The 17,151-nt window shown below is 37.0% G+C and overlaps 1 protein-coding gene across 2 annotated transcripts in view; it reads right to left on the reverse strand.

The window, feature by feature from the left end:
* Nucleotides 1–2,230: 2,230 nt before the first annotated feature.
* The window catches only part of col6a2 (collagen, type VI, alpha 2), a 50,939-nt gene continuing 36,018 nt past the window's right edge, over nucleotides 2,231–17,151 (reverse strand). For both annotated transcript variants that reach the window (XM_088931454.1, XM_088931455.1), the window contains exon 29: nucleotides 2,231–4,325. In XM_088931454.1, coding sequence (XP_088787580.1) covers nucleotides 3,724–4,325 — 602 coding nt within the window. In that variant the 3' untranslated portion in view covers nucleotides 2,231–3,723. The remainder of the gene's footprint in view (nucleotides 4,326–17,151) is intronic.

Here is a 17,151-nt window from a genome sequence, read left to right on the forward strand (position 1 = left end):
GATTCCATATTGTAACTGTTATGCTGCAGCTGCTGGTAAGCTGTGCTGCAGTGTGATGATTGGTCGAAGCCCAATCGCAGTTCTCAGTGCACTAAAGATGTTTCTATAGAAGCAGCAAATGACCAGACCAATAATTAACAGGGAGATTTGATGCAGGCAGGAGAAGGAAAGACAGTCTGTTTAGATCTGTGTCTTTGAAAAAAGAAAAGGCTCCCAGCCAAAATAAAAAGCAGGAAGTAGCTGGGAAGCTGGCGCTGTAATAATTTCAAAAAAAGAAAAAACAAAAAGGCAAAGAAAAAATATCAAAAGTAAAAAGAAAAAACTTGAAGGGGTATCTGCTGGATCGTTGCACAGGAAAAAAGCGAATAGAATGTAGCTGATTTACTGGCAAAAGAGAAACGAACACTCGCACAAATGGTGAGGCTCTAATGACGGAGCAACAATACAGCGGTTTGGTTTGATTGAAAGGTGTCCCGATCTAGTTTGAGTGGCAACTTGGAAGCTTGTGGCAATGCCCCTAGCAACAGCAGGACGCAAATCGGTCCCAGCCCGGGCATGACAGCCGGGTAGGGACCCAAGGTCGCTCTTGGGGCCCTTTTCCCTTCCAATGGACCAAATATTGCAAACTGGATTTGACTCTTTGTGAGTCCAGAAAGGGTTTTAGGACAAGCAAAATTTTCCACAGGTGGAGTGGTGATTGGTTTATATGTAGTGGTCAGTGTGTGTTTTAACAAGGATATGTGAAACCCTCCAAACTCCCTCTAGGTCCCTAGCTGCTCGGTTTGCAGCTGGTATGTTTGTGGATTGTTCTGAGAGGAGAATGGTACCTGTACTAACAATTCAAATGGAAATTTCCCTGTGGAGATGTTCACCAAAATATTACAAAAAAAGCTTGGCCCAATGGAGAAGGTGCCCAATCATCCTGAAATGCGGATACGAGGCAGCCCAGATACGTTTTACGGTCCTGATTCACCTGTGCACTGTTGGTCTCTGGGTGGTATCCTGATGAAAGGTCAACTCTTATTCACAATTTTCAACAAAAGGCCTTCCAAAATTGGGAAATGAATTGAGGCTCCTCCCATCAGATAGATTCGTAGATGGGAATCCATGGAGCCGGCACACTTTTTTGGTGAAAATTTCAGCCATTTGAACTGCAGATGTTAGTCTATGCAGAGGTATGAAGTGGGAAGTTTTGACAATTGTGAGAATTACGGAATACCCCCGGGAATGGGGAGTAATGAAATCCGAAGAAATGTGCTGCCACGGATGATCAGGAATGGGCAAAGAGAGTAGTAGTCCCACTGGTGGTCATCTGGAGTCCTTTGCCTAATTACACACTAGGCAGGCATTCTCATAGGTAGTCACGTTGGTTCTCATGGACAGCCACCAGAAATACCTGCGGAGGAGCTCCAGTGTATGGGTACAATCAGGAAGTCCTGCCTGTCTAGAAGAATGACCCCACTGAAGGACATCCTGTCTGGCTTGTGTCGAGACATATTGTTTATCAGGCAGAATGTTCAGTGGCCTGGGCTTCAGTGTGTTTTTGTTCAACTTCTAATAGTATCACTCCAACAATTCGATCAGGAGGACTGATAGTGGCCGGTGCAGGAGGAGCATCTTCAGAGGCATGCATGCGAGAAGGGGTTATCAGCCTTAATGTTTTTGGTGCCTGGTTGATATAGAATCAAACAGGGATTAGAAAAGGAACACTGCAACATATTCAAGATTCTTGTGGTCAGTATATACCATGAATGGATGTTGTGCTCATTCCTGCAGGTGTCTCCATTCCTCTAGGGCCATTTTTATTGCAAGAAGTTGTCAGTTACCATCATCATAGTTTCGCTCCACCAGGGACAATTTTCAGGAGAAGGTGGCACATGGATAGTGTTTTGGTTCAGATCCTAGGTGCTAGGACATACTTATGTCTGAGGTATCTACTTCCACTTTGAGGCTGGGAAGGTTATGGATCTTGGAACACAGGGGCTAAAATAAACCACTTTTTCAGCTCTTTGAAAGCCTGTTGCGCCTCAAGATTTCATTTCCCTTGATTTTCGAGGGAATTTCGAGAGAAGATGACAATATCAGCGAGACATGCCACCACAAATTTGTCCAGGTTTCACCCAGTCTTGTGTTGTATAATTAATTAATATAATGTCAATTATAACCCATGTTTTATTTCAAATTTATTAACTTTTAACAGACACAGAAAAAACCTTGAATTTACCATATCTTATTGTTTAAAAAAACGTGTTTATTCTGTGAGTGCAAACATGGTCAATGTTTGCAAAAAATTTAAATGTGAGGAGTACAGGCTTCAAATTGTATCAGTTACATATAAAAAAACAAATTCTTGATGTGTAAGTTTTGTAAGTGCTTTTCTTGCTGCGAAAGAATAAGTCTAAAAAAACACCCTACCAAGAAAAAAATAAAATCCTATACAAAGATGCCCATATCCTAATGACTTAGGTAAATGTTAGCTATTTAAAATGCTTTCAACAGTGAATGCATTGATAATTATATTATTAAAAATTAAAGGTAGGAGGACTGTATGAATGCATATCTGTAATGCTGGAGAGTAATAACCACTGAGACATGCTGTAGTCAATGTGACATGAAACCAAGGTCAAAGTGAATGAGTGGTTAACTGCTTTTAAGATAAATCTGGTAAATATCATCATTATGAATTATTAATGTAAATCAGTTTGTATTTCATTCTTTGTTGAAACTCTGGACTGGCGGCTTTCCATGGCAATGTTTTCACAACAATTCATTTTATACAGTTTTATGCCTTTCTGTTAACACAGGCCAAATAAAACTTGTTAAACTGTGATATGCGACCTGCATAATTTCATGCATATGTTGCTGGTTTCAGTCAAGCAGTGTATATTGCAATTGTGCCTATAGCATTTAAATACGCACTCATATAACCATATAATCATGTAGTACAGTATAACACAAAGATACTACAGGCATAATAACAAAAAATCTAATTACCACAGGCCACTTTCTTCAGCTTTCCAATTAATTCTGTGATTTAAAATTTATTTCAAGTGCCAAGTGCTCAAGAAACAGGAATATATGTTAAGATTATTCATGTCCTAGGTGTATTCATGCTTTTCTGAAATTTACAAGATCCTTGTATTACTAAAACATTATTATCTGAAGATTTATCTTAAGCACACTCATAAAGCAGCTCCTGTCCATAATTTTAGCTCATTATCAGTGCATGAATAAATTCATAATTCAATCATGTTTTATATATGAATATCTGAAAATTAATGTTAATATGTTTCTGTTATCTTTAAAAATCATAGCAGAACTAATGACATTTTCTCTCCAGAGAGCAGGAATCTCTTCTAAAATGGTGTCTAGGTAAAAAGCTGTAAGCAAAACCTTTCCATTCAAGAGAGTGAATGACTTTTTCACTAAAAAAAACAATCCTGGAAAAAAACTATACATTGATGTATTAGTGGTAAATTATGTATATGTTTATGGAGAAAAACAAAGTTTACATTTACATCTCCAGTCTTCCTCTACCATAGCACCTCAATGAAAGTATTAAAAAATAATTTTAAGGCACTGAACAACCCTAAAAGCTTGTAATATTTTCCTTTGACTAAAAAATCCCTACAAAATATATTTTAGAAAAGGGTATAACATGGGGAGTGTTATTCTGAGCATATTTCTTTCTTGCTTAAAAAATGCAGGTTGGTGATTTTCACACTAACAGATCCACCTGATGAAACGGTCAAAGAAGTTGGCGTTTGAGAGCTGAGAATACTCCTTCTCGTGGAAAATGGCCGACCTGTCTCCCAGTCCAATTTGCAAGAGCACATCGTTATCCACGTCGCTACCAACAGCAATCACTGTGGGCACAGCATCTGCTCGCCTCATGGATATCTCGGCCTCGGCCAGGCTTTTCTTGCCTGTGAAGCCATCAGTGATGAAGACGAAGGAGAGCTCAGCGTTGCGTCTTGACAGCCGGCTTCCCTGGCTGTTCACGATATTGTTCATGGCGTAAATAATGGCAGTGCCCACATTAGAAGAGGACTCCAGGTACTTCATCTGACCAAGGCTGTTCAAGATGGTTGTAAGGTTGTAGGTCAGAGGGAATATGATCTGTGTCTCATTCTCTCTGCCGTACTGCATCAGAGCCATTCGTGCGTGCTGCTCATCATTGTCACGATTGGCCAGCACTAGACTGCGTGCCACTCTCTCCACAAAGCCACGAGCGTGCTGGAAGTTCTTCTCTCCAATCCTTTCAGAGCCATCCAATAGGAAGACCACGTCCACAGGGCGCTGGGTGCAGGCCGATACCGCCATTTCTGAAGGACATAAACAGGGTTAATTTTTGTGCATGTATGACTGCTAACTATTAAGAAGCTGGAACTTTCATTTAATCCTTTTAAACCACTTAAAGAAAAGTAATCTTTGAACAAACAATACCACCACAATGCCCACCACTTTGCAGATTTCAGAGGGATGAAAAATGTACTTTTAAAAGCACATTAATATAAAGTAAAACACATTTTTGATTTAGGCCTTTATTCATACAGTATGCAGTCATACAATATATTAAAAAATATATAGGTCTAAATGACCATTCTACACAGTTTTTCAATAAATGTTTTTTAATGAATAAACATTTGTTGCAGTCAAGGACATTTAAAATCATTTAATATACATAACATTCCAGACAGGTTGCAACATGCTATCAATATATTAACATAATCTATTTGATTTTTTATTAAAAAAAAGTACTGAAGTAAATTCACTCTGTATTCTTCTAATTTGGTTAACCACAGTGTCATTAAATGAATAACCTGTGGAGGTGAACTTCTCATATAAAACGCACAAAGACATTTTTTCTCCAAATATATCAAACTGCTCACAGAGCAGTACAATTTATATGGCAATGAACCTAAAGCAACAACTGCACTACATTCACAGATTCACAGGACTTTTATGTGAAGTACTGTATGTCCTTTATGTTTTTAAACGTAACAGACTTCCAAAAATTGAGAGTTGGTAGGAATCAAATATATTGTCGGACAATTTGGATATAAATACATATTATGATGATTTACATAAACCTGTACTAAATCTCATTTTTATAGTTTGTCCATCCATCCATTTTCTGACTACTTTATCCAAAACAGGGTCTCAGGGGAGCCAGTGCCTATCCCAGCAAGCAACCTGGCAACACTGAACACCATACCAGTTCTTTGCAGGGCACACACAGACACAATCAGGCACACACTCACACCAGGACAGATTTTCTCAGAAGTCAGTTAAACAAGTATGTCTTTGGACTGTGGGAGGAAATCTGTAGCTTGTTTCTTTCCATATATATTATCGAGAAGCAATATTGGTAATACAGGAAATGTCTAGTTGACGTCATTGCTGCCCAAGGAAGCGCCACTAGTTTAAGGGTTCATGTTTATTCACACAAAGATATTTATGGTTGTATCATTTGTTTAAATAAAAGAAATCAAAACATATTTTATGTCCTTGTGTTATATGTTTAATTAACATCTATCTATCTTCATTTTTATTAAGACTTTAATGAAGATCTAATTACGTTTTTGGTTTGAAATATATGAGAATGCAGAAATACCTAGGGGGTTCACATATGTTTTCTGTCATTTTCTACAGATGGGAAAACATACATCAGCAAACCTGGACCAATGAATTGCATATCTTGATAGAACTCCAAAACTATCAAGCATAGTTAATGATAAGGCGGTGATTTGGAAATATGGTCTAGATTTAACAATAAAAGAACTGCATAGAATGATATATAGTGTTAAATATTATTAACTATAACATGAGAAGAAGTCAAACAATAATTGAAGAGGTGTTAGTGGGGCCAGCCGGGGGCGCTCACCCTGCGGTCTAGGTGGGTCCTAATGCCCCATACTATACTGTAAACAGGCGCTGTCCTTCGGATGAGACATAAAACCAAGGTCTTGACTCTCTGTGGTCATTAAAAATCCCAGGGCATTTCTTGAAAAGAGTAGGGGTGTAACCCCGGTGTCCTGGCCAAATTTCCCATTGGCCCTTACCAATCATGGCCTCCTAATAATCCCCATCTATGAATTGGCTTCATTACTCTGCTCTCCTCCCCACTGATAGCTGATGTGTGGTGAGCGTTCTGGCGCACAATGGCTGCCGTCGCATCATCCAGGTGGATGCTGCACATTGGTGGTGATGGAGGGGAGTCCCTATTACCTGTAAAGTGCTTTGAGTGGAGTGTCCAGAAAAGTGCTATATAAGTGTAAGCAATTATTATTATTATTATTATTATTATTATTATTATTATTATTAATGTACAGTTTGTCCTAAATGATCTTAATCTTCCAAAATGATTCTAATCAATTTAACCAAATGTAAATAAAAATGAAATGATCACTTTGGAATAGCCATTTCAGTCACTTTTTCTTATTAAGACACTGTGGAGCTACCAGCTGTAGTCAAATATCATACATCCAACCTGATCCAACTTTAGAATGTCTGCAAACAAGATTGCTCTAATGTATCAGCTTACAGATGTAGTGAACTTAGAACACCTAACACAAATGTACTACAGCTATAGTTTAGGGCAAAGGCAGTCATGCAATTAATCAAAACTAATTACAAAGCTGAGCTTTGTCAAATTTATTGCAGTAAGATACCGGTTCACTATGGCACCTATTGAACCATCTTTATAAAACTTGCTGCTTGTGTAATATTAAATTGACTGACCCACTTAATAAAAATAAATCAACTTCCTAATGAGCACAAAACTCTTTAAATTAAAACTCTTAAAATTAACGTTTAAATTAGGAAGTAGTGGCAGCAAGTCGTGGTTTCTAAATATCAAGGCGTTGGTCATTGGTTATTATATGAATATTAAAATCATTTTAGAATGTTCAAAACGCAGCAGCAGGAATCTTTGGTTAGGGTTCTGGACCCGGCTCTAAAAAGATGTGGGCTCAAACCCAGGTGAGACACTGGTGTTATTCCCTTTAGCAAAATACTTCACCCAATATGCTCCAGCCATTTAAAAGAGTGCAAATATAATTTACTTTGGATATACTGTATAAACCAATAACTAAATTTAAAAAATCATATGAATAGATTATAAATTAAAGTCAGGTCTTGAATTGGTTCCTTAATCACAAAAATGTTTTATACTGTATATTCCTCTAGGGTAATTCAAATATCTGAACTCCATGATTTGGATTATGCCACAAAATAGCTATAGGCCTTGTCTAGGAAACTACATGGTGGTACCAGGTACTACACTCTGCCATAAGATTCATAACTGGTGAATCTTATCACACCCATCTTTGTGATTTTCACTTACTCTGAATGGTCTGCATACCTAACAAATGCTTCACTGTCTTATAGAATGGTAGGTTATAGATCTTTAACTGGAACTCTCTCTTGTCTTCAAAATTTACTACAGTTCGTTAAAATAATAGTGTAATAATCTACAGAGTAAACTAAACATTATCCACAGTTGTACTAGATGATATTTTCAGTTGATTAAATCTGTTCTGCCTGATACTTGCACTTACACATCATGTTATGTTATTAATATTTTTATAAAAATATTGTTACAATACTTTGTTAATCCTTCACTGTTTTCTGTACAGCATTACCATACACCTCTTGGCCAGGGTATTATTGTAAATTAGAAATTATTCTCAAGTGCTATATCTTCCCAAATAAAGGATTAAACTAAAAAAGAGATCAAGCCTGGCCAATGATGTGCTGCTCCTTGGGGAATCAGTTTTAGCTGACAACAGAGGCTCAGACGTGAAGTGGCAAAGTCTGGAGAACAGAGCTCAAAGTATCTGACACAACTTCATCAAGGCTCTACTGCTCCTACCTACAAGTCAAACTTTTTTTAACATCAGAAGAAAACTTTTTTTTTTAGTGTGGACTTGATTGCTGCTTGTTCCGTTGCAGCTTGTTTACTGATGCAGCTGAACACTCTAACCTCTTTAGTTTTATTTAGATCGATATTTATTACAGTATTACTTAGGGACACCATTATTTTCATTTGAAGAATGTAATAGTAGTTATTTCTTGTTTAATTGTACTTTGTCCAAGAATGGAATGAAAGCTCATAAAAAAGCACATTCTAAATTGTGATCTCTTTGAAATTTGTAACATGTTTAGTACTTTCTTGAGGCTACTGTCATTTAATTAATAGTTATCAGGTGAAGGAAATAATACATTCATGAGCAATTATACTGAGATGTTAGGTTTTTCCTAAAAAATGTTGTATTTTTACTTTGTGTAATGGCATCAAGTGAAGTGTGGAATGTTAGTGGGACTTTTGCTTCAGTAAAAAAAAGATTGGGATATTTCTGCAAAAAAATAACAAAATTATGTTTAGTCAGTTTTACATTTTCATGATAAGATGCTAAGTTTGATATGAACAAATTGTTTTATTTGGGGAATCCAATCAAAAACACATCTGAATAAATATATTACCCCCAAAACATACATTTAGCCCAGGGGTGCCCAACCTTTTATAGTGTAAGATCTACTTTTTCATTTGGCAGTGGAGTGTGATCTACCAGTGTGAACTTGAAGCTCTGATATAGGAAAAGCAGACTGTGGGCACATCAGTACAATAACGATACCCATCACTAAAGCGACAGCAAATAAAAGCAAGTGATTCATGCTACAGTGAACAAGTAATGTTTTTTAGAAAAAATAATATCCTACCTTAATGTGAGCATTGGCACTGAGAAGCTTACTTGAGAACACTTGTAATTTTTTAATTCAACGTGTCAACGTGTTGACACTGTTGATTGTGTCAATTTTTATTTTGTCCCTGCAGCTCGACATTCAGCAGTTCAGTCAAGTCTTTGAGGACTGCTAAGTCCAGAAGCCACTGGTCATCCTCTAATTGGGCATATTCACCATGTTTAGACGACTTGAGAAACTCTTTGATTTCTGGCAACAGCTGTCTGAACCTGCCAAAAATGTTTGTTTTTGAAATCTCCAAACAGCAAGTCAGCAGCCTCAGCAAACGCATTTTTTATTACTTCTCGATCCCTGAATGATTTTCTGCGTTTAGCCAGGACATGGCTCACACGGAACAATGCGATGATTGCCGCTTTCCCTCTAGTATTAGGCCTTGTGAAAACCGACTGCTGCAAGTTGAGATTTTAATCCTTTCACTTTCTTTTCCGTAACTCACTTTTAGCGGGAAATTTTTTAAATGTTGTTCTATATTTCCCTTTTTCGCATAGACGGTAGAATTGCAGATTTGAATGCAAAAGTACAAAAAAATAATCATGCTCCCATTATGGTAATGGTAAGTTTTCGGTCTCTTTGCTTCATCATTTTTGTTCAAACACTACAACTATCAAAAACTTATCAAACTGTTGGCAAATTTGTCACGGTCTGTTTCGCTCCACTATGCACTGTCGTGAATGTGGGGTTGGTGCGGCAATAGCCAACAGAAAGTTCTTGGGTAGCGAACACAACACTCTTCATTTACGGAGCTCCTGTAGCCCTTTTTTTCTGTGTCAGCCAGCACTCAGGGAAGAGACTTTTACAACCCATTCGACAAGGGTTAAACACACCCAAGTGCAGTAAAATGTATGGCATTACACGCACAGATCTGAATGAATTTTTAGGCTATCGAAAAAAATAATAGTCAAATAGCTCATTTATTTTTTTGCCAAACATTCTTGCGATCGATTGACTGTAATCTTTCTCTCTTCCTGTCTATATACAATACTTCCACATATGGACACAACATACTGCTGAATACCAAGTTGCAAACAAATTGCATATAGGGCAATTTTTCATTTTTCCTAACTCTGATCTCTATAATATCCATGTTCATACATCCTGAAATACCTTAACAAGCTGCAAAACTATTCTTTTTATTACTTCAAAGACTAAGATGTATAGTACAGTAGTACTGTAGCTTCTCCACAGGGAAAATATGTTCCATCTGAGAAATCAGTTTAGCTTATTTTCCAAACAAATGCTGATTTCTCTGAACATTTAAACGATTGTACTGTATGAATGCTTTTTTGAAAATGATCTGTAAAATCTAGTTTTCTATTATATGAAACCATCTTATTTAAAATATAAATGCAGAATTATATTTTAAAATTCATTGTTTGCTTTACTTTGCTGCCCAAAGTAACTATACTTATACAGTAATGGCACCAACATTGAAGCTCTTCTGGAAATACTTTTCTATTTGGCAAGAAACAGGACAATGTTCAAATGGCATTTAGTGGACAATAATGTAGATGTGTTCAATTTTCTACAAGATCCTAAAGGAAAATATTGTAAATACAGTAATTTGAAACAGGAAGCATATGTTCAGAGAAAAAATGTTTACAGGCCAGCTTTCAAATTTTTGCTACTGTACAATGTGTGCTTTGTAGTATCACCAAGTAGAAGCTAGGATAAACTGTAAACTGTTTCTAGAGAAAAAAAAATGCTTAAGTTCTCTTTATTTTGCTCTTCAAAAGCGGTTTTCTAAAAACTGAGACCGAATTTTGCTATGGGGCAAAAGGTTTTTTTCTGATTTGGTTAAGCAGTACACTAAGAATTTGGTAGCATCATTGATGGAAAATATCAGATTTATATCAGAGGCTAAAATTTAGAGAGAAAGATTACAGGGAGGATGTTCACCAATCTAGCCTTTCTCCATCTAACATAAACCTAGAGCCACATCTGGGTCCCCCATGATGTCCCCATATGCAACTCTGAAAGTGTCAATGAACAGATCTGTCCATTGCTGCCTCTCTTCTCCATTGGCGAACTTGGCTCGCTGGGCTGTATATGCCAGGGTGGCCACCAAAATGGGGTAGTTGTCTGGGTCCTGGCTGGTCTTCAGGGAACTTAGCAACTGCAAGACCGCCGATATGGAACTGGGGACAGAGGTGTTGATCCCCTCCTCCGGATTGAGTTGAAACAAGGGGTACCCATTCCATGGGGTCTCCACATCTGAAAGTGAGTGTTAAAACAATAGTTTTAAGTTTCCTAACAAATCCCTCCCCCACCACTGTGGAAGCTACTGACCTGTTGCGTGGTATTGACAGAGGCATTTATGTTATTTTCTGTTATGAATCTCCCACAGGGGTTAACTAATAATGTCTGACTTTGTATAGATTTCAAAGTTTCGCCATGAATACAAAATGATGGGCTATCAGATCCAAATCGAACTATCAGTAAAAAGCAGCTCTTAACTTCATGCATTGATTTATGCTAAAACAGTAAAAGGTTGTAATACCAGTAATACAGATACTGTATGCATCTGAACAAACAAGCAAAAACTGCACATCTCCATTTAGTTGCAAAAAAAGTGACAATTAGTAGAGTCATGCTACCTGCAGCTGTAAAGCAGGTTGACGGAAGCAGCAGAGCAAAAGATAGAAAACATTTTTTTGTTGCTTTGAGCAGAGAAAAACTGCTGTGTTCTGCTCAACTAGTTTATAGGTGTTATAACAGGTATGGGTTTTACAGCAGCATGCAAAGTCCAAAGTCTTAAGAACACATCTCACAGTTTGTGCATAAATGTTAGCCCTCAAGGATAACACTCTGTGATTCTGGAGTATTCATGATTTCTCTAAATCCTTAGAGGAAGACATTGAAAACTGTTTAACTGATTCAGTTTAATTAGTAATTATCTCACAGAGGCTAGTAAGAACTGAAGTAGAAGGAAAATTTGCAGACACCAAAGACCTTTCAGAGTTTTGTATCACTGCCTTTGGTTATAGTTTGACATATTAATGAAAATGGTTATGTTAATCACTAATTATGATATACAGTAACACTAGTACTGGCATTTGATTTTTTGTTCATCATTCAATAAGGTTTTGCTTTTACCAGAGGAGGAAAAGGACAAGGCCATTCCACCCATCCAGTTGGTTAATTTATTAGTAGTAATTAGTAGTTAATTGATCCAAGGATCTCCAGTTGTTTCTTGAAAGAAACAAGGGTATCAGCTTTGATGACAAGGCTGCGTAGCTTGGTTTCATACTCCCAAAGCCATTGGAATAAAGAAGTACCTCCTGTTCTCAATTTTAAAAGCACTTTCGTGCAATTTCCTCTTGTGTATTTTGGTTTGTGTTTCACTGTTCATTCTGAACGTATATTCTGAGCAGACTTTGTCAATGCCCTTGAGGATGTTGAATACTGGTATCAGCTACCTTGTAGTCTTCTCTGTTCAAGGCTAAAGAGGTTCAGTTCCTTCAGTTAGTTGGTGTAAGACATTCCCTTAAGTCCTTGAAAGTCTCTGGTTGCTGATTTCTGGTTAGCTTCTACATCAACAGCATCTTTTCTATAATGTGGTGACCATAAATGTACACAATATTCTAGATTAGGCTTTATTAATGTGTTATACAGTTTTAATACAACAGCGCTTCATTTAAATTCTAGGCTTTTAACTGTATGACCTACCTTTTTTGCCTTTATAATTGATTCCCGACATTGTATAGAAGATATAAATGATATGTTCACAAGAACACCTAAGTATTTTTTAATAAATAGCCTCTTCTAGCTCTGCATTTTGTATTTATGAATTATGTTTTTACTAACTGCATATGAAACCATACACTACATTAAATGTCATCTGACAGATTTAAGTTTTATCTAAGTATAAGTTTTATCTATATATTTAATTTTTTTCACCTGCTTCTACAGTGTATTCCTAATTTGATACTGGCTGTAAATCTGACTAGTTCACTAATTACCAGTACATTAGAATCTTAATTACTGAAATGTAGTTCTAGTGCAGAGCCTGTCTTTTTATTTTTTTCTTAATCTAAGTATTGGAGACAGGATATCACATATTCAAATCAAGTGGAAACTTTGGTGTACATGCATATTCATATCTGTACTGCCAGTAATAATTATGACAAAGAATGTATAGAAAAGTAATTTAATATAGAGGATTATATTTCAGACATATTCAACAATTTTTGCTGCCAGAAATCTAATGATTTAATTATCCCTTTACAAACTGCATAAATGTAGTAGCTCTGAACCAATTCACTTGCAACTTATTTGTTAATAAACATTCAACATTATACGAGACTGAATAAACAAACATCAGCTATTCTGAAATGGGGTATTCTGGAGACACAATGTAATAAACTGAGTGAACCAATTTGAAACAACCTTTTGGGGAGGTTTACTTACTTCTTGTATTTCTGCCATCTGTCGGCTTTCCTGAAGTAGTAAAACTTAGCTTTGATATTTCCTGTGACGTTTCAAAATACACTTCAAAGTATATCAAATTATGTGTTTTCATCTCTGCTATTTTTACTGTACCATGATTTGTCTGAAGATAGTTTGTTCAACACAGGTGTAAATGCTAGGTGCTTGTCACGATCGCTAACCCCTCCTCTTAAGGGAGCTCCAGCCCTTCCTCGTTCCCTCCCATTGTCTGCACCTGTTCCCTATTCCCGTTCCCTCTTAAAAGCCAGACGCGGACCTCACTCCTGGTTCCTCATTGATTTCCACATCATGAGAGCCCGGGGTCTTGCTGCGTCTGGCTCCGTTATGCTTTTAACTTTCTGTTCCTAGCTCCTGGTTCCCCTCGCCGGTTCCGACCCGGTTCCTGTTCCCCCCCCTCAGGATGGATTGCCTGGCTATGGACTTCAGCCCTTGTTTCTGATTTCCCGTTTGGATTTCCTACATGGATTGTTCGCCTGGATTCACTTCCCCTGGACACCTGCACTGCATGGACACGCCCCCCGTCTCCAGACCCTTTTCCTGCATGACCATTTTTCCCCTTGTGTCTTCACTATTCTGGATCGTGTCGTCCGCATAGGGCCCGGAAAGAACTGTTCGTGACAGTGCTCTAACAAACTCAAGATACCAGCCATTAGCCATAACCACCATTTCAGTTTCAGCTGATGTGAGGGGAATTCAAATCTCCCAAGATGATAACTTCTTCTTTTGAAGGAGTGTTTTTAATTTATATCTGAATTTAACAGATTCTAAACCTACTCTCAACACCAGGCATTTTAATTGTTTTGGGAAATCTAACCCAAAAATCCTTTGAGAACCTTAATTCATCTAGGTTACATTACTGTAAATGAATGCACCTCTTTTATTTTGTAATTGGGTTCTCAGTTTTACTCTACAACCTGTTTTTCTCCTTGTAGGTTGTTTTTTACTCTCCTCACTTTCCGTTCTAGTTTAAATGTTTTTTAATTTCTCTGTGGATTACTGATGTCCAATTGAGGCCCCGGAGAGCTGGTGTATTTGTATGTTTTTAGATCTCTTTAAAACAACAGAACAAGAAGTGCTTGGATACATTGTATATCACACTCATTTGGTCATTGTTTTCAGCTTGTTTCCAAGCTCTTTGAATATATTCCGTATAGAAAGTGTACCGTTTATGGCATCATCGTTTGTTTCACCATGAACAAAAACTGGGTCTTTGGGCACTCTTATAACCACCTCAGTTTAGTAAGAGAGAGCATCATTTTCTTAATAAGGTCCTGGCTGCATATTTCACTTACAATGAGAACAGTGTCTTAAACAGCCACCAACTTTTGTTTTTCTCACAGTTTTGGTGGCACAGGCACTGTTTGAAATTGTTGTGACAGATCTCTGAACTTCAGCATCTCTAATAGCCTTGGGCTTCCAGGTCTTGAGCTTCCAAGTTCTGGAGTACACTTGTTTGTAAGTATGATCTTAGTAGTAGGTACTTATTCAAACTAACATAAATCCCTTTCCAAAGTCTAACTGGTATTACATATTCAATGGGACTCATCAATAAACCTGATTCCTCAATTAATAATGCCACTTAATGATCAGAATATCTTCCTCTAGGAATGCAAAACTCTTAACTACAGCTCTACCAACAGTAACAGTAAGATTTGGTGAACCCACAAATGGTTTATAAAGCATCTAAAACAACAACAGAACCTGTTAGACCTGGACAAATTTAAACACAATTGGTATTCATCTACATCATACCCATACTGGTCATGTGCAAATTACTACATTGATGATTATGATTTAAATTAGCTGATTTGTAAAGCAGGTAAGGACATCTCACCTACTAACACACTGTTGGTCTTGATTTGGTGTTAATGTACAGGTACTTAGGTCGGTTGTGTTATAATTACTGTGCCTATTCTGATCTGTAATGCTTATCCCTCATTTAAAAAAAACTATGAAATTATAACTAAACCACGTTAACAGAATTAAAAAATTCAGAGTCATACAAAGAGTCAACTTACATGTAACACAAATTAACTAAATTTCTCGTTGGTTAATATGTTCATGCATAAAATATTTATCTCCAATTATGCATCAATCATCTTTAACCTGCACTATAATAATGGAATATGTATGCATGTTCATTTCTTTTAATTCATCTCTGTTTTATAGCACCATATACATTTTTTCCTGTATGACCAAGCACTGTCCATCTGTCATTAATCAAACTGGCTTTCTAGTGAGAACAAACATTAACTTAAATGTTACAGATTGTGAAGGCATGGGTCTAGACTTCTTTTTATGCAGAATTATTAACGATACTTTTTCAAAAACAAATTAAAGGTAGGACATTCACAAAGGCAATTCTGTCTAACCTGTGTTCTTACAATCTAGCTTTATTGCTTCTGGAACAGTCACACAATACCAAGGCATATACAATTAGCTTTTAGAAATTAAAAATATTTTTTTTAATTTAAATAACAGTACCATTGCACTCAATAATGCAAGGATTGAAGTTTGAATACATAATGTAACCTTTTTTTCCTATTTTTCAGTAGAAAAATGTATCAGAATATTTATTATAGCATGAGCAAGGTTAAAATAAGAGCAGCAACATTCACAATTCTCATCAACAAAACAGAAGCCAAACGTTTTCAACATTACAACAGCAGCAACAGCCTTGCATGGCAACTAATAATTAATATATTCTCTACTGAGAGTACAATACATTATGTCTGTAAACCAGACAGTTTTCTGAAAGCACTGGTGAGTGTGCATGTGTGCATGTGGATAAAAGTAGATAAATGTACTGTAATATGGACAAATCTGAAAGCAACACACAACAAGCACATACAGTCACGTACACAAGTAGTGAAATTAAACTGCTTCACATAATTCTAAACCATGGTAATGCTGGCTGTCTGTCTACACAGAACTGCTAGAAACCGCTATTTGTTTTAAAAAAGACGGGTGGTGATGTAATGGTTAGGGCTATCAACTCATGTGTAGGGGCTTGTGAATTCAAATTGGTCATGGAGACATGCTGCATCTTTACTTCATCCAAACTTCTTCAGTAAATGAATAATAAGAGAAGACAATGACCATTTATGAATGTGTTCCCATCTCCTATATAAGACCAACCAACATTTATAAATGTGTGCATCTTTCAATAACTCGGTAAATTAGCTATCAGTTGTCAACATGGAGCTTTTTTACTTTACTATTTGAGCAGAGAAACAACCAATAAAGTAAAAAAAAGAGTAATTAAATGTGTATTATTCACAAATAATCAACATAATAAGAAATATAACTTTAAGGTGCTAACCACTTTATGCAATACAGGGTCACAAGGGTGCTGGAGCCTATCAAGGCAGGATACACCCTTGCCAGGATGCCACTCCATTGCAGGGCACACACAGTCAAACCAGAGCCAATTAACCCCCAACTAGGTCTTTGGACTGTGGGAGGAAACCCATGCAAACATGGGGAGAACATACAAACACCAGGCAGCCAGAAGCACAGGAATTGAACCCAGAACCCCAGCACTGTGAGGCAGCAATGCTAACCACTATACCCCACATTTTGCCAAACCTTAAAAAAATAAATTCTTACCTTGATTGATTAAAAGTGAATAAAACATTTGCAGCCACTGTTCATTCTGTAGGTTGGTGATATGTGCTGTTTTTTTTTCTTTGGGGCTATTGGTAGTGTGTGAATCCATAATTTATACATGAACATCCTATATGTGTAACAGAGACTCTTTTACCTTCTGTCCAGCCATTTTACCATTCCAGATGAACTTCAGAGTACCAAATGAGCTTGATGAGCCAAATGGGTTCAGCTCATCTGTGTTCTTTCTGATGTTTTAACTTACGCGATTTCTTTCCAGAGACCATACTGTCAACGATGTAATTATTTGGATTTTTGAAATGCACTTTTTGT

Source organism: Atractosteus spatula, chromosome 13, assembly GCF_055471065.1.
Source record: "Atractosteus spatula isolate fAtrSpa1 chromosome 13, fAtrSpa1.hap1, whole genome shotgun sequence".
Classification (NCBI taxonomy): domain Eukaryota; kingdom Metazoa; phylum Chordata; class Actinopteri; order Semionotiformes; family Lepisosteidae; genus Atractosteus; species Atractosteus spatula.